Here is a 24,440-nt window from a genome sequence, read left to right on the forward strand (position 1 = left end):
TTAATGTGCTTAATATTTTATAGATAATGAGTTGAATCAGGAAAAAGCTTATTTTAAGTCTGGCTTCTTTTGCTCAGCATTACTTTTTTGAAATTTATTTGTGTTGTGGTGAACATCTGTTGTTGGTTCCTTTTAATCACTGAGTAATATTCCATTGTATGGATGTACCACAGTTTGTTTATCCATTCATAATTTGATGGACATTTGGTGTTTCTAGCTTTTGGTAATTATAAATAACATTACTATAGATGCTTATGGAGAGATTTTTATGAAAACATTTGTCTCCATTTCTCTTGGGTAAATTTCTGCATTATATTTTATGTATTTAATTTTATAAGAAATTGTCAAATTGTTTAACCAAGTGGCTGTACCATATATACTACCAGTTTCCTTTTAGTTGCTCTTACTCGATAGTTGAGGTTGGAAATGTGGAGGGAGTATCACCAGGGGAGCTCCCGAAGTGCACAGTTTGGCATATTTTCTTCCTGTGTTCCATGAGATACTACTAACCAACTATGAACAGACATTCTCTGGGTGTTGATTACAGGTCAGTCTGGGCAAATGATACTACAATTGAATTTCCATGATTGGGCAGATACACATTTTAATATTTGTCTATTTTTTAAAGTTGTTTTTCAATTTTCAGAAAACATAAGACTATGGTGAGAGAAGTCATCCTCTTCAGAGTAAGCATTTTTCCAAGTTTCCTTTATTGTTGTAAAGTAAATAAATAAGCAACCTCTCCAAGAAGCATAGCTCAATTGGTTAACTCCTCTGTACCCAGACATAGGAGCACTTCTCCATCTGGCTGGGGTGTCATGAAACGTGCTTAATTGCTTGCAAAATGCACTCCAGCTCCCAGAAGAAAGGAGCCACACTTTCCAGGCCCAGTGTTACTGTTACAGTTACAGTGTTCTCTGCTGCCAAGGAGAATCTGATCCAGAGTCTGTCTCCAACATCTAAGAAGTCTGGCTTGTGTTTTGAGAAAGGAGCATCAGTGCTTGTTCAATTGTTGGAACATTGTTCAGTGTGCCTGTGATCTAATGAGGTCTGTGTCTAGGGGTGGTATTCTGGCCAAAGTCAGGTCTTTTACAAAGCTGCCCCAAATAGTGTCACAATCATCAATCAGAGGAAGAATCCAGGAACAAATCTGTCATTTCCCCAAATTCCTTCTGCTTTGCTTTTTTGTTTGTTTTTTCAAAGATCAAATTCAACTAGCATTTTACACTTTCTTTCACTGAATTAACAATAGCCCAGAGAAGGTATTTCAATCTTTTTAAAGAAAATTTTTCTATTACGACAAACTGATGCCCCTTCCGGGCTCATGTGGTGCACTGCTGATTTGCGCCGTCAATCAGAAGTAAGCGCTGGCTGGTTCCTGTGCTGTACTGTCTCCAAAGCTGTATTTATGGCAAAGGCGATGGTCACTATCAAAAGAAACATGGCCTCTGCCTATGAGCTCCTCCTCCCAAGCAGAGGAATGTCAAGTGAGACGTGTGTCTGCGAAAACAATCAACTAAACACAGGCCTGCTCTCAAAGGAGGGTCTTATTCTGCCTGTCCCTTAACTTTACAAAAAATGGCTTTTTCTAAATAAGTTTTAGAAATGCAATAATAAGCCAAGCTAACCACCTTATACTGCTCTCCACATTAACAGAGAAAATATACATTTTCAGTGGTGTATATTGTTTATTACAAGGATCCTTCTATGGTAGTAATATTATTAATGACTACATAATGTATAATACAACTATAATAAATGATACTAGTTTTGTGAGGGCTCTGATTTATGATGTATTAAGTATTAATCTTATTTAATTCACACAGAAGTCCTCTGTGATAGGTATTGTTTCGATTTTACAAATGATGAAACTGAAGCTTTCAAAGAGTTCAGTGATCTGTAGCTGGAGAAGCAGGGATTCCAGCCTGTTGCCAAAGCGTGTGTAAGTCGCTGGGTCCTACTGCTTATAGTTCTAGAACATTATATGCTAATCATTTCTGGTGATGATCAGAAACGTTCATGAGTTACTGTTGGTTTAAATATTATCCTTAAAGGAACAGAGAATGGTAAACATAACATCTGCGGATTTTTTTTTTTTAACGGAAGGAAATTCAAATAAATCAGCCAGGGGTTGGGAGGAATGTCTTAAAACTGTTTCCAAAATCATTCTTAGTGGTACATCCTTAAGCTAAATGGTATTGTACAGAAACCAAATGCCACCAAATGATAAGGACTTTAGGTTATTAAAGTGCAAATGAAGTGAGAATTATTTTTGTCAAAACACCAACTCCTTTCTACCATAGAAATTAGGGTATCAGGGACAGGGCAAAACCAGTAAGGTTCAGAACACTCATTTAAAAATATACCATCATCCTTTACTTTGTAGATAGTAAACATAACCAAGGTACTGGAAGTTCCTTCCAGAATAAACCATGAATCCTATGGTGGAAAGAACAGTAGACAGGAGTGAGGGGGTACAGAGTCCAGTCCTGCCACCACAGATCAGCTCTGCGGCCTTGGCCGAGTCGCTTGATCTCTCGACTTCTCTTTTTTCACTTGTACAATGAGGCCTCTGGTCCCCTTCCATCCTAACAGTCTCTGAGTCCATGAGTCAAACTCATCTCATCTTTGCTAGTGGCTCAATTTCACTTTCCACACACCTCTTCCAGACTTGTCAGGGAACCAACTGAAAATGCTCTTCAATTCTCACATGAGTTTCACTGCTCACTCCATGCCCCCCATGCCGCTGTTGCTGCGTCTAACCCCTCTGTCATTGGGAAACGCCTTCAAGGATAGCGGGGAAGCAAGTAAGATGAAAATCATTTACCAAAAGACTGAGTGTTACACTTACATGCGACACACTTACGTCCACTTGGCTACCTCTTTTGTGTTCTGCTTTCTGATTACCCTCTGTTACGTTGCACTGCTTTTCTTTTTTATTTACCACAAAATGCTTTTTAAAAAATGGCAACTTTGAAAACCAAGATAGATTCTTCTATTCAAATTAGCAGGAAACAAAATATTGTTAGATTTTTACCTGCTAATTTCCCATGTGCAATACTTGTCATTATTTTAGCTGCCAGAATTAATGAGCTGATACAATTAAAGGGTTTCAGGAAAATTATTTACGGCTTAATGGTAAGTATATTAACAAAAACTGCATTACCATGTGAAGCATACCTATCTCCTTCATCCTTGAACATACTTGAGCACTTCTTTTTGGGAGCGTATTTTAAAACAAACATAATAAACATACGATCACTACCTTATAAAAATACACTGATCCAAGCAGAAAACTGACAGTCAGATGACAAAGACCATGAAAGAGAAGGAAGCCACAACCTGCAAGTGACCTCGAAACCCCAACCTGGTTTTACCGGGAAGACAGACGAACAAACAAAAAACTGAAAAACTAAGAAGTACGTGAGACCATCTAATAGAAGACAATCCTCAAATCTCTAAATCCTCATGCAGAGCCCAAATTACAGAGACCCAATGTTTTTCATCAATAATGTCATTTAACTTAAAGGCATTTACTTTAGAGGGTAATAACTATCTGTGGCCTTTTAGTGTTTCTCTTGAGTTTTTAAATCATATTCCTGTTGAAATACTTTGTTTATGTGAATTGCTAAACAGATTTTAGCCATGGACAGATGTTACTTCACTCGATGTTTTAGAACCAATGAAACATGTTACTGCTTATTTTATTACTCAGGCCCATGAACGAGGTTATGAGTTCTGTTCCAAATGCTTAGAATTCATTTATATTTGCACCAAACATGAATGGCTTGGGTGGGAATGAAAATATGTGGCATCTATGCAATCACTACCCACCCCAAAGACTAGCACCCAGAACTGATCATAACCCTATTTCCCGCTGAGCTGAACTCAGTCTCAGAATTCTCCTCAACACCAGTGAACGTGGCTACCATAAGCCAACAGAAAACGAAGTATCTGCTGCCTGTAGTCTAGAATTCAAATACCTTGTTAAAAGCCTTATAGGTTTGCCTCTTTCCTTATTATACTGTAATTGCCTTTTCTAAAACTTTCAAGTCTTTTGTTTTCATTTTGACAAGCAATGATTTATTGTTTTTCAAAAATGACCATTTGTTGCATATTTTTGAATTCCCTGCAGGACTTTAAACATTTCTAAATACTCATTAGGAACTCAGTAAATATGTGTGCCTTGAATAGCCTAAATGCTAGAAATACAAGGCAGAAACATCCCACGGAGCCAAAGAGGACCCTGTCTCAGTGATAATCTGTCCTGGGTGTCAATTCTCTCCAGACACTCATTGAAGGAATCGTGCAACAAAATGGCCCCAAGAAATTAAGTCCTGGGACACCAGCAGAGCAAAGAAGAAATGTGGAAATTCCAGTTCCTTTCGTGTTACAAGTTTTCAAAAAATGAGGAAATGTGCCAAATGCCTTTAGCTTTCAAATGATAATATATTCTGAATTAATGACTAACAGGGAAACGTCACCTGAGCAGTTCATGGACAGTGTCTCTTCCAAGTCAGATCCTGTTGGCAAATGACCAAAGAACCCTTCTCTCCTGAGCCAACAGACACTTCCATGGGCAGGAAGCACTTTGCCATCAACTCAGCATTATGAAAGTGAGCAATTAGAAGTACCATTTGCAGTCAATCTAATAATTCCACTGAATATTCCAAAATGTGCGAAACATTTGATCTGGGGCCCTGACTTGATTTTAGGGGAGACTGTTTCTTAAATAGAAACGTAAAGATAAAGATAAGTCTTAAACCCTTTTTTTAAAAAAAAAAGAGAAACAAAGATGAGACTTCAATGTTCGAGTTAATTCAGCAATATATTGGATAAAGAATAATGTATTAAGGCTAACTTTAAGGCAAAGCAATGAAAGCCCACGAATTCCCCTTTAAACTAAGTATACATCCTAAAATGCTCTGGTTGGTGAAACTGCGGTTATTTCAGGTTTTGAAGGTTTCTAAAGTAATTCATTCTTTCATTAACATCAACATATATGATGCTTTTCTCTGATTCCAATCAATATATCCAGTTTTCAGCTGAAGAAAATGAAAACGTTAAAATGAAAAGGCTCCAATGATTTCTTTAATGCAAGGGAGTGAGAACTTATTTAAAATACATTGAACAGTCCTTCATTTGTTCATTCAGCATTTACTGAACACCTGCTGTGTGCCGGGAACTCTGTTAGTGAGATATTGGGGCACAGAGCAGTGAACGAGATATAGTTTCTACTCTAGGGAGCTTACAGCCTAGTGGGAAATCTTGCCAGTAAACAACTACAGAAAGAAATACATCGTCAACCACTGAGATAAAGGTGATTCTGTCATATAAGGGGTGCTCACCACTTTTCGTTTACTTACAAAACTGGTTTCCTGCAGAGGTCGTTTTGATTATGTAAATTTTGATTTGCCTTATAAAAGAAATTTCAATTAAAATGAAAAAATATAGTCCACGAGAGATCCACTCAATTGTTATTTCTGATTGTATCTGTGTTGAAGATAAAAATGACAAAGGCTTTTTTTCTTTTTTTAAAGAAAAAAGTACCAGTTATTCTAGAAATACCTTTAACCGAGGCAGTGTCCAGGGGAATTCATGGCCGCTTTAGGTTAATGGTCGGCGGCTTCGTGTTCAGCCCTCAATTAAACTCTGAACTTCCATTGTTATTACTTAATTGACTTGGTTATATCTCATGTCAGCATTTCAAAATGACCTTCCTTTTAAAAAATAAAAATGACCTTACATAGAATCCTCGGTCTTTGGCTGACACTGCAGCAGAAATCCCACATTGTCTTTCTGTGTGGTTGGGCCTAGAGTTTGCTTAGCTTGGCTACCACGAGGGTGCCTCCCACTATCCTTGCTTATGATACGAGACAGCTCCAGGTAAATGCAAGGGACGAAGGAAAACAGGGATGAAAAGCGAAATCTATCTGTTACCGTGATTATCACTAAGATGCCATAAGATGCCCAATAAATCCACTGATATCCACTTTATCCTAAGACAGGTAGTTAGTCTTAAATACCTTGCGTATCACGATTAAATACTGTCAAGTTATGCTTACTATAAAGCAGTATTATGCGCATCTTTTCCTTACATGACAAGTGCCTCTGAATGTTTAGTTGTTGGAGTTAACTAGTGGGAAACTTAAATCCCCTCTACTTGTATACGAGACAACAAAGGAACAAGTTGGATTTCTTTAACTAATGAGTGGGATTTTATATAAAATAGGTATGACGCCAAGATGGAACTCTGCTTTATTGACTGAAGCAAATTAAGGCATCAAATGAGCGTCTCCCCTCCCCCTGCGTTGTGGAAAAGTTTAAAAAGTCTTTTTGAAGTACTTTGATCAAGCTTTGAAATCATTTTAGTGGATGACTATTGTATGAAAACTGTAATTTATAGTCCTTGACCTAAGCAGCTCTTTGTCTCATGGCCACGTTCAAAACAATAGCAGGAAAGTGAAAAACTCAAGGGGAGCCCAAGCTGTTCTGGTTATTATTTAATTCATAATTCCATCTTCCTTAATCTTTGGAGTCCAGGCATGCTCTTAATAAAACATCTTCAGACCATTTTTACTATATATAGGAAGGTTAGTTGGAGGTAATACAATCAGATGGTCTGAACTTTGTCACTGCGACCTTCCTTAACCTGAGAGTGACTTAACAGGCAGGTCCAGAGAGGCACCTTTCTAGACATGGTGACAGTGCAGGCAGAAGCCCATTGTTTGCCTTTCAGTTTCCTCTCCAGTTAAGCTGGCTTTGTTCCCTAACCCTAACCGAGAATGTGCCAATTGGGCGATTTTCCCCTCCCATCCTATTCACAAAATGGTTACACTTTGAGAGCCTTGATCCCATCAGATCACATGGAAAACGGCAAGCTGCCCCCGAAATGAACCAGCCCGGAGTGATTCTCTAACTAAATCAAGGGGACTTTCTACTATTTTAATTTAATTCGTAACTTTTAATCAGCTGAACAACAACACTCAGGCTGAAAGTATCTGTAAATCTCACGTGCTCCTTTGGTTCTTTTTGCCAAAACAGTTCCCGACGGCCTAAACTTCGGGCCGTATCTGACCCTGTGGTATCTAAGTCTAGTCACCCGTTTTATGACCTCCAGGTGCCGCACATGCTCGCGAATACTGGGTCGCGTGGAGGACGCTGCCGTGTGCTCTCCCCCAGAGACTAGGTCGATCGCTCCCCTCTCCCCCACTCTGAAAACATCCGGATGAGGACTTAGGTGGGCTGCATTTTGGGATTATTTTCTAGAGAAGAAAAGAGCCAAGGGGTAGTGAGAAGGCGCAGAACACGTGTCCACCAGGCAGGAAACAGGCAAAGGCTGGAGAGAGGGGAAGGTGCCGGGCAGGAGGCAGGAAGTGAGGGGAGGAGCACGTGAGAGAGAAAAGATTCAGTTCTACTGAAACTCCGGCTCTGCAGCGGGAGCGGACATCGCAGCGATCTCGGTTCCAGAGAGGAAACGAAACCCGGGTGCAGCTCCTCAGCGAGGGGCGAGCGAATTAACTGTTCACTTGGGCGCTGGGCGTTAATTAGCGAGGCTCACCAGGGGCCCTTTAGGGGATGACCTCATCCAGGGCTCTAAGCCATCCCCTGGTGGCTTCAGTGAGTTAATGCGCCCCTCAAAGACCAACAATTTATCATCTTTTCCAGGTGGACTCCAGCCTTGCCAATAACGAGCAGGTACACCCGCCTACGCTTAGAAGAAAATGATCTCCCCTGGAGATCCACCCAGCTTTCTACTCTGCACCCCTGCGCCTTCTTTTTTGTATGTGATTTTAGGAGTATTTAGAAGATGTGACATACACCTCACTAGAAGCAGAAGGAAAAAAAAGAATTTACATTGTTTTTTGTTTGGGTTTTTTGTGGGGTAGGGATAGGGTGGGAAGGACTCTACAAAGTCACCTGAAAATACCAGCGTTGGATCAGCCTTGCTCTGAGCTCCTCCCTCTCCATGCTCCGAACGGGTCTCCTGTTTGTGAGGGCAGACGCCCGGCAAGTCTATATACGCCAGAGAGAACATCATTTAGTTTCATGTCTATACTCACTCTCCCGCTTTCTGACTTAGCATAACTCATCAGCACAGTTTGCAGACAGCTGCATCACACAAGATCTGACTTTAATGTTAATGTTGTAATGACAGGAAAAAAAAAAGTTGTCACCCCATGTCTACTTTCCAGGGCTGATGTTTATATTGTCTGAATTAAAAAAACAAACAAACAAGTAAACATATAACGCATACAGATAAAACACACATGAGTATTTCTTACATAAAAGCAGAGCAAGGAGGATTTCGGCTTCCAGTCTGGGAATGCTAGTCCCCTCTCCCCACTGCTCCAACTGAAAAGTAGTAGATATTATAATCACATTAGTTTTTATGCTGGATAAAGCTTAGTTTTGAATAATGTGTAACTTTATCATAGTATGTACAGCTTACTACTGGTTTCTTTCCCACTTTTAAGGGCCAGATTTTAAAACCTCATTGATAAGGAGGTGGTGCCTTTGCTGGAGGACACCAGTACCTCGTCCTCATGTGTTATGTCAGGGCATCAGGTGGAAGAACGAATATGAAATGCAAGCACCTCTTTTATTTTTTAAATTTATTTGTGCACCTTCATCATAAATTTGTTTATGGTAAAACAACAAATCCTTGACAAGGGTTTAACAGGGGTTTCAACATCTGTGCAGATAAATGTAATTTATTCTTAAAGAAGAAAAAGCAGTTTAGAGTATGCCTTGAAAACTGCTTTGAACCAGTTTTGTCTAAAATATGTGTGTGTGTGTGTGTGTGGTAGCAAGGCAACAGCAGTGGTTTCAAATCATTCTGTTTTACTCACAAAACCTGCATGATGAGTTTTACACTGAAACAGAAGTTTGCCTGATACCTCCTTACCATTTCATCTTTTTTGTTTAATGTAACCTACAATAGAGTTAAAATCCACGTTCGAACCTGACATGTTTGTGTCCTTCAAAAAGAAAGGCAGCAGCTTGAAGGTGTCTGTAAAAGTTAACAGTTTTACTAATATTTCTAAACTCATCCATTCAACATTATAAAGGATATTATTATGTTCTGTCAACAAGAGTGCAAATATTTTACTGAAGACATTTTTGGGTATGGATTAATTTTTCACTTCCCAAAAGATAGCTTTATAATAAATTTGTTGCTGTTTTGTTTTAGATTGAAATTTGGTTTGTGGCAGAAAAAGTGAATAAATGAAAGTGAACAAATACAAAACTTCCCTTAGTTTGCTTACTTGAAAATCACTCTAGATTTCTTTTTGGTTCCCCTTCATCCATTCAAAGCCAAACATTCCTAATGCCTAAATTATTTGTTATGTAATTATGCAGTATCAAATACAGATACAAAGCAGGGTACAGAACGTGCTTTTGAAAAATTTTACTCATAAAAATACCGACTACCATACATACGGACAACCAGCCATGTTGAAAAATAAACTCTTGTCAATGCTGGCACCGAGCTTCAGCCGTCTCCCCTCAGCCCCCCACTCAACGAAGGAGTGTGGTTTCCAGATACAATGTAACTAATGCTTTTAAATGAGATAAAGGGAAAATGTTTGGTGTTCAAATAAGTATTAGAAAAAGAGGAAATTCTCATCAAGGATATTTTTTCAGCTTGGCTGAGTGCCACAGAAGTCAGGAAACCATAAAGACTGAACCAAACAAATGCAGGCTCCCAGCGAGGTCTGCCCTTGCAGGTGAGAGCGAAAACTCCAACTTCAGCCTTCACGAGTTCAGCTTTCTAGGACTATGCTAGATTATTCCATGCTGGTAATGCAACCCTGGGTATCTGTGCTTGTATGAGAAACGAAAGGGGGAGGGAGAGAGAATGAATGGAGGCTTTGGGGAAAAAAGAAATAAGAGGGTGATTTGGGAACTGGGAGGAGAATTGGAAAATCACACCTTTCAGTCTCCGCGTTTTTTCTTTCGTGCAGTATACAAGGAGAAACCACCGGAAGGAAGAGAGATTATGACTGTCTACAAACTAACTGTTTGACAGAGACAGAAATGCTGATAATGAGTGGGCTGTGCCTGTAGTTCTTGGCTGTTCACATCAGCAAGGGATGAAGGAAAACAGAAACTCTTGATATGTTTGTCTAAAGAGGTAGTGGTGTGACCACGGGCAGCTCGAGTTCAGCTGAAGTTCAGGGCAGATGTTGCCAGGAGTTTACGCGGCAGGAAAGTAAAATTGCTTCCGGATTCACCTTCTCCTCCCAGCATCTCTTCCAGGACCTTCGGGGTCAGGCTACGCTGTGGCACAAGGTGACGATGTCGGTGGGGAAACAGGCTTGGAGCAGGATGCCTCTCTCCCGGTTACAGTCCAGCTCCTGGATAAATCCGTACCAGTAGATGACTAAGCCTGGCCCAAACCTGCAAACACACGAGAAGATAAAATGTACACACAGTAGCAGCATGGTTCCAGAAACACGTAATCTTTGCAGCACTGATTAAATGATTCGATAACTTTATTGCACAATGCTTTTGTTTTGGTTGCTATGATTATGACTGAAAGTAGCTACGCTTCTACCAAAGAGCTTATTTAATACAAGTGTTACCACCTTGGACGGATTTGTTACCTTTCTCTCAAGGAATCTCAACTATTTCACTACCCTAATTGCCTCTCAGTAAGGTGTGACGACTACTTAGCTGATGAAGGATAAAAACAGAGTCGAAATATTGAACTGGAGAGCACCCAGCTTGGGATTTTAGCCTCTCTACATGAGAGACACTTTTCTTTTTTTTTAATTCAAGTATAGTGAGTTCCAGTGTGTCAATTTCTGGTGTTCAGCATGTTTCAGTCATACATATACATACATAAATTCTTTTTCATTATGGGTTACTACAAGATATTGAATATAGTTCCCTGTGCTATCCAGAAGAAATTTGTTTCTTATCTATTTTATATGTAGTTGTTAGCATTTGCACATCTCAAACTCCGAATTTATCTCTTCCTACCCCTTTAACCCCCCAGTAACCATAAGTTTGTTTACTATGACTGTGAGTCTGTTTAAAAATTAAAATTCACCTATTTTCAATTAAGATAAAAAATATTTGAAAACAATTTAAGAAATGGAATAGCTCAAGATCTTCTTCTGGCTGTAATGCCCTAACTCATGTACCAATAGGGCAAAAAGTCCCTTCTTTCTAGTCTTTTTTTTTAAAAAAAAAATCTATATGACAATTGGGATCCTGCGAAAAGATCTCTCAGACCCTACACTCTCAGCATTACAACCTCTCTAAGCACGAACATGACATGAAATTAGGTCGCAGACTCTTACGAAAATGAAGAATAATGCCACGTAGATCTGTGAAAAAGTACAGACAGATGCAGGCTTGAAACCTCAGTATTTCTAAATTGTGCCTCTGAATTGTCTCCAGTTTGGTTAGCAGCAGACTCAGGAAGTAGCCCATAGACTGCTTCACCCGGCAGGAAGCTGAGACCTCTAAGCTGGGTTCAGAACGATGTAATCACTATCAATCACCGTGCACACGGAGATGTTTTGCACATCAGTTTCACGTTTTTCCTACCGAGAGTACTTAATTAAAGGGCAGCACTACTTCTGGTGTCGTGTTGCAGGAATTTTACAGTGAAATCATAAATTATGAATGTTGGGTTAGTAAAAGGATGTCTAAAAACAGAACTGCTTTCTGTATTCTGACATTACAGCGGGCTGAACCGCATGAGGCCAAAAAGCTTTTTCCTTCCATGATTTATTATAGGCTGAAGCGTACTTGCCAAAACTAACAGGACAGAGGACAGGATGGGCTGCGAGAGACTGCATGCACGGGAACAAGTTCAGTTGGATGTCATGGAAGAGTTTATCTGGGGACTCACATCAGTAGCGTAGACAAGCTGGACGTGAGATTAATGGAAACTTGTGCATCCCCTCCACGCAGGGACAGATTCATGAGATGGAGACTCACTGCCTGAACTTGTTCTCGGGGACATGGGAGCTGTATAGGATGAGATGCCTTGGAGCACTAGGCCTTGTGACATTTACCTGAATTCAGGGCTGACTGAGGATGCTTTCCTTTCTCAGCATCTCCAAGGAAGAGTTGCCTCTGTGGTCAGAAGAATCAGGCCCCTGTGGCACAGGGTGGGCGAGGCCCCCAGTGCTTATTACATGCACGCCGGGTGAAGCTCACACCTGGACGAGGTCTCGCTTCCACTTTAATGGGGGATTTCTTAGTAACTTTAAATCACAAATGGTTGTCTATGACTGATGCCATTTTGGTATCTTTACAAAGAGCTCTGTGACTGGTATCAAATGATCTCAGGTTTGTCAAAACAGGTCTGGCAAGTGCAGGAAGACCTGCGATTCTGAGGACAACGTCTGAGAAGCCTCAAACCTTCCTATCAGTGAAGCAGCCCCGAGTCACAGCCTCCAGAAACCGAACGTTCAGCTCAACACATTCCTCCATTTTATTATGCAGCCACTCTGAAGGCCATGATGTTCTTTAGAAAGGCGCTCATATTTTTACAAAGGGAGAGAGGAAAAAAAAAAAGTGATCTAACCAGTCATGGAGAAGAACAGAAGAATATATGGAGGTCATAAACAACAAGCTCAGTGTTTTAAAGATTTAATAAAACAAAAACACATATCACCAGCACTGCGAGAACAAGAGCAGCCTGCACTTTCCCCGAACGGCTGAATCACAAGCCGAGGGACACGAAGCCTGACAGCTCTTTACGACAATGGTATTTTCGAGGCAGAAAAGCCAGGCTGGGGAACACCTTGAGGCTCGAGAAAATGGGCTTGTTTCACTTATGAGGCAACAGGTGAGATCAGTAACTGGAAAAGGTTTCGTAAGACTGTGAATCTGGACGTTTCGTGTAGTGGTTCACTACAAGAACTCTCTGAAGGCAGCAACACAGATCTGCAGACTATTTTCGGTATGTATGAGAAATGACTCGTAACAAGGCTCTACTGTCTAAGTCTCTGTTCCCTAGCTTTTGGGTGAAATTATATTAACTTATGTCATAATCCTAGCCCTCTCCCGTGGCTCAAAGGCTCTGATTGACAACATGTGCTAAATTAACTAAAAATGAGGACACACAACTTCCCTCTGTAAATAGAGATTGGTAGGCGGAGGCTTTCAAATTATGTAGTCTTTGAATGACTTTGGAGGGTGACAAGTTTGGAAATCCAATGAGAGAATGAGATCTGGCCTTGTTCCTGATACCCTGAGGAACAGGGCTCTCTCCAATAGCTCTCTCCAATAGCTCAGGATCCGGAGATGATCAGATGCTGGTGAGATGACTGTTCAGCAACTTATCTATTTATGAAGAGGCTGACCACATTAAATGACTTCATAGGATCAATTCCTTGGTTATTGGGACAGAAGGGAACATTCTGGTTGGTAATTGGAAAAACCAAGCAATCCAACTCTCATATTTCCTTCTGAAAAGGTGTACAAGAGGGAGAAAACAAGACCTAGGACATGTTCATGTAGGTCAAGGGCATGCTCGTGGGCCTAGAGATTTCACCTTTTTGATGCCTACTCCCATGGACTATGGTACTACTGGACAAGGAGATCCCTGGGAAGGCAAACAAAACCTTTGTGACCAATAAAAATCGAAGAGACTATTAACAGAATTTAAAAGAAAACAGAGTCCCTGGATGTGAGTGGATTGCAGAGCAGAGGGTCAGTCTGCTACTGGGATTGCAGCCCGCCACCCCCCACCCCCGCCCCAGGCAGAGACACTCGCTAATGGGATGCAGACGCATATCTGAATTGACTGTGTAAACACATTTCGAGGTTGACTATAATTTGAAGGTTACTATCCTCATGGTTGAGTAATAAGATCAAAGACTCCAAATGGATTTTAAAAACTCCTGTGGAACGGAGACTGGAATGTGAGTGACTCTTGAACAAGTAATTGTGCTTGTAAATAAAACTCCACCAAATTAGCAAAAATAACAAATATCTCTTGGAAAAAAAAATGGGAGGTGAAAGTCAAGAGCCATGACAGACCTTGAGGCTATGAAAGATAAAGCTTCTCATAAATGATGATAACCTTATAAATGTGTTTGAAATGTGTTTCTCCGGTTTCCTTCCATTTAAGAGTATTTAGAGAAATTAAGCAGGAGACAGTGGAATGAAAGCTGGGCACCGTTTTGTGGTTTTTGTGCATATGTATCTCCCAGAGATGATCTGATTTACTATTTGTCTCTTTGCTATATTGTGACCTGTTCGAGGGCAAAGACTATGTTTTACTGACATCTGTATCCTCAAGGCCTAGCGCCGTACCTGGAACATGACAGATAACGTCAAGGACAAGACAGAGAACACAAAGTTAGTAGTAATAGGATCAGGCAGCTTTGTGCTGGTTCCTGATTCAGAGGTGGTCTAGAGACAGGCATGCTGGAAGGACTCGGCATGGCCACGGCTTGGCATTTTTATTAGTGACCGGGATGAGCACACTAATGGCATACGTACAGATCACAGTGCTAGTCATAATGACAGTTACAACAATGTTCATTATTAACACTGTCATAGCACTTGCTGCGTGCCAGACACTGTTCTAGGCACCTGACACATATTGATCCATGAGGCAGGTACAATTACTGTCCCCATTCTACAAATGAAGAAACTGAGGCACAGAGTAGCTATGTATCCTGCAAAGGTCTCACAGCTAAAAAGTGGAGGAACCTGTTCTGAAATCCAGGAGCGGCTGAAGGGTCTGTGGCTTTCTTGCTATGATGTAGTGATCAGTCTAGTAAATGGGGTGACACAGTATTAGACTTTAACGAGAAAAAAAGAGAGGAAATGCTGTATGCACTGGGTAGACCACACCTGCAGTGCTGTGGAGGGTTCTGGTGTCATATTTTAAGGAGAATATCTCTAGTCTGGAACTGATCCAGAGGAGAACTGTAGGATATTTGAGGAAGCATTCGAATAATGAAGTGCGTGTAACCTAGAAATGAACACTTAGGGTGCTAACACACTTATTTACCACCTTTGGATTTTTATGGTACTCTTGGGACAAGGGATTAGGTTCCTGCTGTAGCTCTTAAGCACAGACCCAGGGCCAAGAATCACATTTTGACTCAACATGGATAACAACCAGTGGGTGAGATGGAAGCGGATCTTTCCTCAGTCAAACCTTCAGATGAGACCCCGGATCCTAAGCCAATACCTTGAACGCAGCCTGTGGGAGACGGTGACAAAGAGGACCCAGCGAAGCAACACCCATTTTCCTGACCCACAGGATAAGTGAGACAACAAATGTGTGTTATTTTCGACATTTAGTTTCAGGTAATTTGTTATATAGTGATAGGTAACTAAGAGATATATCTGCGCTACAGACTTGAGTCATCAAACACCGTGCTTCACATATGCAGCACGAAGGGTCCTGCTGGCTACAGACTGACTTTTGCCAGTCAGGCTTGCTCCCAGACTTTACAGCAGAAGGGGCTACTGAATGAGAGTGTCAACAAGCAGAAACTCTTCATCAAGGCAAATCTCAGACAGGAAGCAACTCCATGCTTCTACACTAACAGAGCTTCTTGGCTCCTAACTCGGACTAGACACTGATGCCCTTCCCTGCTGCATATCTAGGATTCTGGGGTTACTCAAAGAAGTACAGAAAACATATGTAAAATGAAGAATTCTGCATATTTTCACCAGTTCTGTGGTTTGGGGGTTAAACTTGGGTTATTGGGCTTCTGAAGCTGCAAATTTGAAGAGGGTGGAGACGGGGTGTGGGAGGCTGGTTACAGGCAGAAAGCTCTGCCAGCTGAGGTGAGCGCTGACAACTAGGGAAGAGACATTAAAAAAACAAAACCCAGTGGTGGTAATCCAAGGCTATTTAGTGTTGGGGCAAACAGACTTTGTCAATCTCAACAGGTGCTGAGGAGAGTCCAGAAAAAACAGATGCTGGTTACATTTTGTTCAGTTAAAAAAGGCAGTACAATCTGTAAGATATTTTTTAAAAATTGTCACCAAGAATGTTTTAAAAATGGTACTTCAGTGAGTAAATTCCCAGTTCTCCAGAAAAAATTTAGCTATCCTCAGATAGTCCCTGAGGTTGTTAGATTATGAATGTTGGACAGAATATGGTACCAGTTATAAATCATGTCTTTCCATAACTCTCTGAGAAACTCAAGAGGCACAGTCAGGAAATTTGGGCCCCCAAAATAGGAAGGACTTGCTTATTCCTTCTAAACAATATAAAAAAAAAAAAATACTCTCCCTTCCTTGCCACGCCTCTGTGCCATCCTGTAAGGCAGGAATTACTTGGATGGTAGTTCTACTTATGGGGAAAAGAGAAGAGTATTAACTTTCTATTATTGGCCTTTCCTTTCAGGCACCTTCTACGGAAAGTGCTGAGATGAAAGGTAAATGCAAGAATTTAGAGATTTCCAATCACATGTTAGATCTCATTTTGCTAAATAAGCCTGATAACCAACTCCCTGGTTGGTTTCCTAAAGCTCATTTAGCTTCTATGTTTCCAACAGATTTCAGAGGGCCCTTGACCAGACATTATGTCTATAAAGATGCTACCTAAATACAAATAAAATAACTCCAATACCCAACAGCAAAGAGGTAACATTTACTGCACACTTGTCATGTGGCAGGCAGTGTTTCAAGCACTTTTACATGTACAGACTAATTTGATATTCACAAGCACCCTAGGGGGTGTGTGTGCACTATGATTATCCCCATTTCACAGATAAAAAAACTGAGTCACAAAAATGGCCAGGCTTTGAACCCAAGAGGTCTGGCTCGATGGCTTGTGCTGGTAACCACTACATTACACTGTCTCTCATTATGCCTTGTATTGACACAGTAATTTATAACAGTCATTCACCTATGAAAAATATTTACAGCACCTGTAAATAAGAGACAAGCGGGGGGGTGGAGGGGAGGGCAGCACCCGGAAGGGAGATGACTAATCAAAAGCTCGGTGTATGAGCTGGGAGTGGCCTGTCCTGCAGGAATGATTCTTCAAGTATGAAGTCAATAGTTTCATACGAAAAAGTTTATTGAGCTACTCTTTTCGGTTTAAGTGCCATCATTCTTAGGAAGTATATGAAAAAGCAACGTATAATTCAGGTAAAAGAAATGAAAGGGATTCCATTTGAGGGAATACCTTTGAAGCACTTGACAATCAGGTGGAAGTAAGCTGAGAAACAGAATCACAGAATCACTGTATAAAGTTCAGAGAAGAGAAATATTTCCCGCTGTGAGGGGAATCAGAAGTTATGGGGCAGAATCTAAACATGAGGAAAAGGAGTAAATCCAGAACACTGCCACAGCCTGTTCATATAAATGGAAATAAACAGCTGGAATAAGTTATGAGGAGAACTGAGGGAAGCAGCGGGTCTAAGTGAGCATGTCAGGTGGGGATTTGTTTTCCCAGAAAAAGAAGGCTCAGACTTGCTAAGCAGGGTTGATACAGTGAACCCTAAAGGCCTATTTTTACTTCTAAAATACCTCCTGGATAGACATGTATCTTATATTTGTGGGATTAACTTGGCTTGTCAATGTTTTCAGTTCTAGGAGAAAATAACTACATATTAAAAAAAAAAATCAACCCACATTTACATCTCTTTTGATAATATAATATGAAGGTGAAGGGTGGTGGGATTCCTCTTAGAGAATTTACCTCTCTACAAAGAATAAAGGAAACTCATGAAACTGATCACGTACTTCTCAATGAGCTCCTCTGCCACGATGGTGTACGAAGGGTGCTAATGCACGACGGTTCCACAAAACAAATCTGGGTCAAGGCAATAAAACAAACAAGTTTCAATGGAAGGATGCCAAGAGAACTATGGGATGATCTGATGATTTTAGTCAAGTTTCTCATTCAAGAGGGTCTTCATCAAACAAAAAACCAAAACCTAGTTGTACTGATTCAAATCTTTGTTCCCAATCCATATCTTCTCTCTCAATTCCCAAATAGAAAACTCCTCTCCAGAAGAGGAATAGCAAAGAATCTTTTTTTTTTTTTTTTTTTTTTAAACTCTTTCTCATTTGGAGTTGCTGTGTGGGGTCTGGGCTATCTTCTGAGGATGTGTGCAAACATGTGGCTGTTGGAAGTCAATTGTTTCACCATCAAAAAGACTTGCATGTGGTTTTTATGAAGAATGCATTCTCAAACACACAGTTCAGGATGGAGGAGAAATATAAAACATCTTGTAATTGTTTTAAAATAAACTCTTACAATGTTTATTTAGTTTTAATCTGCATGTTGTAGATTGGTTATGCACTTGTTAATCACTGTTGTATGTATCTCCAGACGGAGTTGTAAATAACTTTTCAGTCCAAGTGAAATATGCTTGCACATGTTTATATGCAAAGTATGCATGTATTTATGTCTGTGTATAAATATGTGTACAATAATAATAGATTAGTGATCATGTAATATCACATCATAAGGTCCTGGCACTACGGTCAATTTAATACACAATGCAAATATTCTTTGGTAATATCTAGAGATGAAGTAAAAATATAAATTGTTTCATCCCCTTTTTTTCGCTTGGCAGCTCTATGTTTGCAAATTGAAATGACTAAAGAAAGAGAATCCTAGTTACGAATATTCTCACTCACTTCATGAGTCTTGGTTATTAAAATTGCAAACTCTATCTCTTTATAACACCAACTCACTGCCTATAATTTTGGAAATAAAAAAGGAAAAACACATTAGATATACTGATTCACTTTAGGCCTTTATGCCACATAGAAAATAAACAGAAAATACAGTATTTTGAAGAAAATTTAAAATGTATATAAATACACAACCACAACCACCTGAAATTCTCCATGGTGTTTATATAAGTCGGCATTTTCCTGTCTACATTAAATTGCCTGGAAAAGTGCTTAATTTCCCCTTCACTTTGTCCTGCGTTGGGTATCCTTAGATGTTACATTAACAGTCTTTCCAACCTACTGTAAATCTGTCCTCAAAAGAGGACAACTGAGGTAGGTGGGATAGAAACAAAGGCAGGAGCTTTTTCATATTTCATCTGTGGTCTTTAATATCTGTTTCCTTGGACAAATGCTAACTCCTGGGGCAGGCCCTCTGCATCTACCTATTAACAACCTACATATAAGCTGGTGTATCCATCCGGCGTGGAGCGCAAGTCACAAAGGAAAGGATCTTCCTCTCCTTAAGTTACCTACAGCTCACATTCAAATACTGTAGAACTATTCTTATTTAAGTGTAAAATACAAGTTATCAATCGAACAATTAAATAATAACCGAATAGACAAAATGCAAAAAGCTTCACAGCGAAAGTGTCACCAGAGCCATGACATGGTGTTCTAGGAGTCTTACCAGACAAGAGGAGTTCGCAGCTCTGCTGCATTTATGCATATAATGGCCCCTTTAATTTTCCCCTTTATCCACACACTTTTTTTTCCCCCTGGGGGGAAGATAATCAGGCTCATTTATTTTTTAGAAGAAGTACTGGGGTTTGAACCCAGGACCTCATGCATGCTAAGCATGCACTTTACCATTTGAGTTATCCCTTCCCTTATCCACACACTTTTTGAAGGAAGAATGAAGACTGGGTTCAGGAGAGACGTAGAGGGAGGGTGGGATCAGAAGCCTATTGAGATGACTTCATTGTAAACCTGCAGGATGAGCTTAAGTATGATCACCTTGTCTTTTGTTTCAAATGAGGACGTGCGGAGTAGACAGTATATACCCTCAAATGGGAAGAAGAGAGAAGCACCAAACACAGTGAAAGAAGCTGAAACCATGAAAGTCACATAGTACCCAAGGTCATAGTTACTCTGAAAACCCTGAAGCACTTAGAGTGAGAGAATACTTCGGGGTCTCTGGGGCGCAAATCGTACCTATTTACCTAGAATTTATACACCAGCCTTCTTCCAAAAGTTGGGGTAGTTTACAAAATCAGCTGTGTGAGTTATTACATGTGTGCTCAGTTATTTCCCCAGGGAAACATGCCAAAGGCAAACCCATCATTCCAGCTGATTTAGTGTTGGATGCCAGAGAATTTATAATTGACATGACAACCGTAATGGATGGTGATCATCACGTTGGCAAAGCCTGAGCTGACAGCGCAATCGTCCATTCTGGTGTTTGCCAGTTAGTCCACCATAGACTCCCTCTGATAAATTCTGAGGTTATTTCTGAACTTTTTATTACCAACTTTCTGAATATGAGAAATTACAAATTATAAAATAGAAAAGATTTTTATCATGTAAATATTGCTTACCCCCAAGTTTTTTTCCATGTAGGTAGTCTCTTATTATGAGGTAGAGGGGGAGTGGGGTCTCTTTTTCCTTGGCCTGGTTCTCAAAGGATCACAGGGTAACCCAGAGTTCAATCAGACATTTATCTCAAGCCATGAAGAGATTTATGGGTTCTGGATATATAAAAGTCTGCTTAAAATAAAAAATTATCGGAATTTTCATCCCTGGCAAAGTCAAATAACCAAAGGATTAAGGCTGATCCATGTCTGCCTTATCAATCTATCATTAACCAAATGTGACGCAATGCTTCAGGTATGTCAGAGCCCAACTTGCTCTAAAATGTGTGGTTAAATTTTCTCTTACTCACAAGAAATATTTCATGATAAGGAAAATCTCTTTGGCTAACCATCACAGTCCTCCAAAGTAAACCTCCCAATTTTATAGATCCATAAAGGCAAACGCTGGAGAGAGGAGAAAAAAATGTTAGAAGTGGGAACCATCCTGAAGAAAAATGGTCAGGTAAGGAAAAACAATTTAAAAATACAATTCCTTACACAAACACACACACACACACACACACACACACCCTTGAAGCATTATGCTGTATACCAGAAATTAACACAACATTGTAAACCAACTATATGTCGATAAAAAAAATTTAAAAACAAAAGAGACATGGTATCTAAATACAAAACAGGACCCTGGAACAGAAAAAGGACGTTAGTGGAAAAACTGGTGATACCCTAATAAACATTTGGTTTAATTAATAGAATCGCACCAATTTAATTTCCTGGATTTGGTAACTAACTACAGTTATGTAAGGTGTTAACATGGCAAGGTGGATAAAAGGTATACATGGGAACTCTCTGTAGTGTTTTTACAATTACTCTCTAGGTGCAAAGTTATCTCAAAATGAAGAGTTCAAAAAAAAAAAAACAAACACGATTCCTAGAAAAAAAGAAAATGTGGATAATCCGACCCTGTGGTTCTTAAATAAATGCTTCTAGAATGCAAGCTCCACGAGGACAGCCCGTACTTCAGTGGCGCACGAGAGTCCGCCAGTAAGTATCGGATGTCCGAACGCACGAAGGAATATCGCTATAGAGCTCCTGCCTCGAGAGACGCTTCAGCGCTATCATGCGTTTGGGGGAAAAACACCTTTTGCTGATAACCCTCCACCATGTAGGGAAGAAAAGTCATTTTTTTAAAGGTGAGAAAATGAGCCTTAAGAATCTGCCAACTGGCACACTCTGAAGAGCCAGCTCCCGGAGGGGCTGTGAGGAATCTAAGCTCTCCAGGTTGCTACGGGGAGATGATGCCGTGGCTTGAAACCTGGCAGAAAACACGAACACCGCTCCCTGGAAGGGACACTCCTGGTGGTTAAGGCGGCCACTGCGAGGTGGGTAGAAATCGACGGCTAAGAAGAAAAGCTAAGCACTTGGGAAGCAACCGCTGCACACAGGTGGCTCTCTCTTCCTTGAAATACAATCAGTTCAGGTAGGCTATTGTTTACAGTAGCTTTTATCTAGAAGATAAGGTTGTAAAAACATCAATCAAAATGAGGTACTCCTGTTCCTGGCCATATCTCAGCAGGGTTCATCTGTTTTATTTCTTCCTCCCTTTCCAAATACCTTCAGGTGTTTGAGATGAGGGAAGAGATACCAGACTATTAAAGTGAACTGTATTTGTGTATGACACATGGGTTTCACTCGCTGAGCCACAAATCCCATCCCTGCCGCACCTCGTTCATTCCCAGGTTGAGGGGGAGCCTGTGCTCCTACGGCTTATGACGTATAATAAACTTTACAAAACGATCTTGATGCCATTTTCAATAGGGCTCCTTTAAGAAAATGAGAACCTGATGGCTTCTGTACATTGCTGTGAGGCTTTTAATTTATTTATACATTGCCGTCCTCCCCCCAAGCTCCCCCCACCAAAAAAAAGGGCATGTATAATAAAATAGCAAAATAGAAATAGAAAATTGAGCTCAGGAAGAGAAGAATGCATTATACTGTTAAACTGAACTTAGAAGATTGACTGTACAGTTAACAAAACTTTAAATTTAAGCCCATAAAGGTCCTACCTGATCTTATTTTTAACTGCACTACTTATTTAATGCCAGATCTTTACAATGAAGCTCTGAGGCAGGGACTTTCCAAGTGATGATGGAAACTCTGTTGCAAGAATGAAAAGGCACACTGGCCCAACTCCAGAGAAGAGTTACCAGCAGGGCATGAGGCAGGCAGAAGAGGCCTGACTGCCCCGAGCAGACAGACACGTGGGCGGGGAGTTCCATGGTCACTTGGAAACAGACCTTAAAACCAGACATGGCCCCAGGCCATCCTGGGCCGGACGTCGGTTGTGCTGAGGGTCTGCATGGTGGAAAACATTTTCTCTGCCTTCTTCAGGTTTTGAGTCATTCTTCAGGCCTGGGCTTTGTGAGTCATTCTTCTGCGGGATCTCCTTCTAAATACAACTAGAGTAAGGCCTTCTAGCAAATGCAACGCCCAGGGCTTAACCCATGTCAGACTCAAGTCACCTAGATTCAAAGGATACTTGACTGACTTTGCTCTAGTTACCTTCCTGGCAGAGATCTTTGGAACTGGTAGAAGATACAGAGTGTTTGAGTTTTCTTCCTTTGAGGAAAATAATATAGCTGATAATCATGCTTATAATAACAGCCACAACCACAATCATAACAGCAGACAGTACCCACTGAGTAATCACTACGTACTAGCTACTCCTCTAAGCTATTTATACGCACTATCTCATTTAAAACCAAAGCCCTACGAGGAGCGAATACTAGTACTTACACTTTAATGTTGAGAAAATGGTCATGAAGCTGTGCTCAACTGATCACAATGAGGACAATGAAGAGAATGAACACTGGCATGCTTACCACGCGCCCAGCACTGGGCTAACCACTTCACGTGCGTTATTTCACCTGATAGTGCGATGAATCTACTGGGTAGGAAGCATTACTAGTGCCATTTTACAAACGCGAAAACAGAGACGTGGTGAGGGGAGGCAGCTGACTCCTGCAAGGAGATAAAGCCCGAAGTGGTGGAGGTGTCAATGCACATCCTCAGGTGCAGAGCTCCCTCTGTGAGCAGCGACGCTACACGGCCTTATGTGCTTCAGACTCCTCCAAATGTTCTTCTAAACCCTTAAAACACCATTACAACCCCCTCTCCAAGCCAATCTCAAGGTAAGACTCCTGTTTGTCAAGTTTCAATACAAAAGCTTTACTAAAGGACCCTCCCAGGCTGGACAAGTCCTTCCTCTTCTACACAATGTGCTTCTTTGATGTACCTTCCATTTTTAACTTTCTGGTCTCAGTTCTCCACCTACATAAAGCAGGTATAATAGAACTTGTATCCTGGAGTTCAAGGTGGATTTGAGAATGAATAAACTTCACGACACTTTAATGTGTATATATTCAATGCCACAAAAATTCTACTCAACGTTGGTAGAATGTAATAAAGACACCTCCCAACCTTGTCCCTCCCCCTCCGTCCTGTGAATGGGTAGATCGAGGTCCTGAGGACTGGAGATAAACTCACCAGGAGAAAGAAAATCGAGTCAAACAATGATCCAGGCAGGACTGGGAAGTACTTTACCCAGACTCACCCAGGGAGGAAATGGAAGATGAAGAACTGAGGGGTAGGAAGTGTGAGTAAAGCAGAGTCAAAACACGTCCGACATTTACAGCGGGACTAGATGCTTCTCTGAGCCAGAAAGCAGGAGCCACGTCACGCAGTCATTTCTGCCTTTAAAAAGAAAAGCTGGCTTCTCCTGGGACCAGGAGAAACTCTACTTCCAAAGAGACTTGACAGAAAACCCTGATGATGTCGGTGATTTCAATTTTATCAAAGACAGGTGCCTGTTTTCCGGGACAGGACTCCATGGTGCCTGTTCCCACACTGTGGCCCCAGGTCACCACTAAGAAGGGCCACACACAAACTTCTGGGTAGTGCCTGGAGATTTCATTTTAGGATCCTAAATACACTTCTTGGTAGACCAAGGGCACTTAGCAAAGTCTTGCCAAGTGTAGTAGTTCATCTTTGTAATACATGGTTTCAGTATTTTTAAAAAAGAGAGAACATGAAAGGAACCCCCTTGAACATTTTTAACTACTATTTTAACATGACAAAGGAAACCTCTGACTTAGGAAACAAATGAGGGTTGATGACAGAAAGAACACTAGCTTGTCAGACACTGAGGCTGGCTTTTAG

General features: G+C 40.7%; 1 protein-coding gene across 4 annotated transcripts in view; it reads right to left on the reverse strand.

The window, feature by feature from the left end:
• CDIN1 (CDAN1 interacting nuclease 1) overlaps positions 1-24,440 on the reverse strand; it is a 224,503-nt gene that overhangs the window by 16,776 nt on the left and 183,287 nt on the right. The window contains exons 11-13 of one of the 4 annotated variants that reach the window (XR_837230.3): positions 10,239-10,404; positions 8,286-8,355; positions 7,921-8,016 (exon numbers count right to left, since the gene is read on the reverse strand). Coding sequence is in view for 3 of the 4 variants with exons in the window: in XM_010981181.3 (XP_010979483.1) it covers positions 10,275-10,404 (130 nt within the window). In the remaining variant the exon portion in view is untranslated. Of the gene's footprint in view, positions 1-7,920; positions 8,017-8,185; positions 10,405-17,691; positions 17,762-24,440 lie in introns of those variants that run through there. The other 3 variants (XM_010981183.3, XM_010981181.3, XM_010981185.3) reach the window with 3 other exon arrangements.

Source organism: Camelus dromedarius, chromosome 5, assembly GCF_036321535.1.
Source record: "Camelus dromedarius isolate mCamDro1 chromosome 5, mCamDro1.pat, whole genome shotgun sequence".
NCBI classification, from domain to species: Eukaryota; Metazoa; Chordata; class Mammalia; order Artiodactyla; family Camelidae; genus Camelus; species Camelus dromedarius.